The sequence below is a fragment of the Apaloderma vittatum genome, unplaced genomic scaffold (genome assembly GCF_000703405.1).
Source record: "Apaloderma vittatum isolate BGI_N311 unplaced genomic scaffold, ASM70340v1 scaffold33509, whole genome shotgun sequence".
NCBI classification, from domain to species: Eukaryota; Metazoa; Chordata; class Aves; order Trogoniformes; family Trogonidae; genus Apaloderma; species Apaloderma vittatum.
Genome location: NW_009737549.1, coordinates 7,470 through 8,372, shown reverse-complemented (window position 1 = coordinate 8,372; position 903 = coordinate 7,470). Strand labels below are relative to the sequence as shown.

General features: G+C 57.1%; 1 protein-coding gene across 1 annotated transcript in view; it reads right to left on the bottom strand.

The window, feature by feature from the left end:
- Positions 1 to 549: 549 nt before the first annotated feature.
- Positions 550 to 903, bottom strand: part of LOC104279915 (P2X purinoceptor 6-like) — a gene marked incomplete at its 3' end in the record, with an annotated part of 7,783 nt that continues 7,429 nt past the window's right edge. The window contains exon 7 of the mRNA XM_009877378.1: positions 550 to 627. Coding sequence (XP_009875680.1) covers positions 550 to 627 — 78 coding nt within the window. The remainder of the gene's footprint in view (positions 628 to 903) is intronic.

Sequence of the window (903 nt, the reverse complement as noted above, 5' to 3'; positions counted from 1 at the left end):
CCCCCCTCCGCTCAGGCCACAGCCGTGCCCCATCGCATTGACCTGGAGGCTGCTGCGGAGCGGCAGGTGCTCGTGGCAGAGCAATCCCCAGGTCCCTACGCTGCAGCCTCTGTCTTACCTTTAGGGGGTTTTGCCTGTGGAATAAAGAGAAGCATCCTAGTACACTAGGTGGTCCTGCACTGCTCTGCTCAGTCCCACGCAACCAGGTTCCCTTTCTGAGATCCGCCCCCTGCTCCACTTGTGATTTGAGATCAGCCACCGAAGCCCGAGTCAAAGACTAAGAACTGCTCCACTAGGTTTTTCCCAGGTCTTGTGAATGGAGTTTCGACCAAGGGGCAGAAAATAATGAAACCCGCCTGCAAAACTTCTCTGCAACCTCACCTCTCCAAGGCAGCCCCATCCCTGCCATCCCTGGAGGTGTTCAAAACCCGTGTAGATGTGGCACTCCAGGACATGGTTTAGCGGTCATGGTAGTGTTGGGTTGACAGTTGGACTCGATGATCTTGGACATCTTTTCCAAGCTTAATGATTCTGTTCCACGATTCTTACCTCCTCGAACTTCTCCTTCCAATAGACATCAGCCTTCGCATCCAGGTAGAGCAGAACCAGGTCACAGACCACAGTGGCCTGGGGACAAGACACACGCAGCAGCGCAGTCAGCACTAAAACCTCCAGCAGCAGGACCTGGCCAGTGTTGGGGGCAGCGAGTCTGACCTGCCTCCAGCCCAGGCCACCCAGGCAGCTCCACCAGGTCCTCTCCGACCCAAAGAGCAGCACAGGAGGTTAGATGGGATCATCTGGACACAGGGCTGGTGGTGCAGCTGCTGTCACAGCCACCCAAGGGACTGGGATGAGCAGGTCTGTGAGGAAAGAGGGGGCGGCTGGGGGAGCACAGGCTCCCTC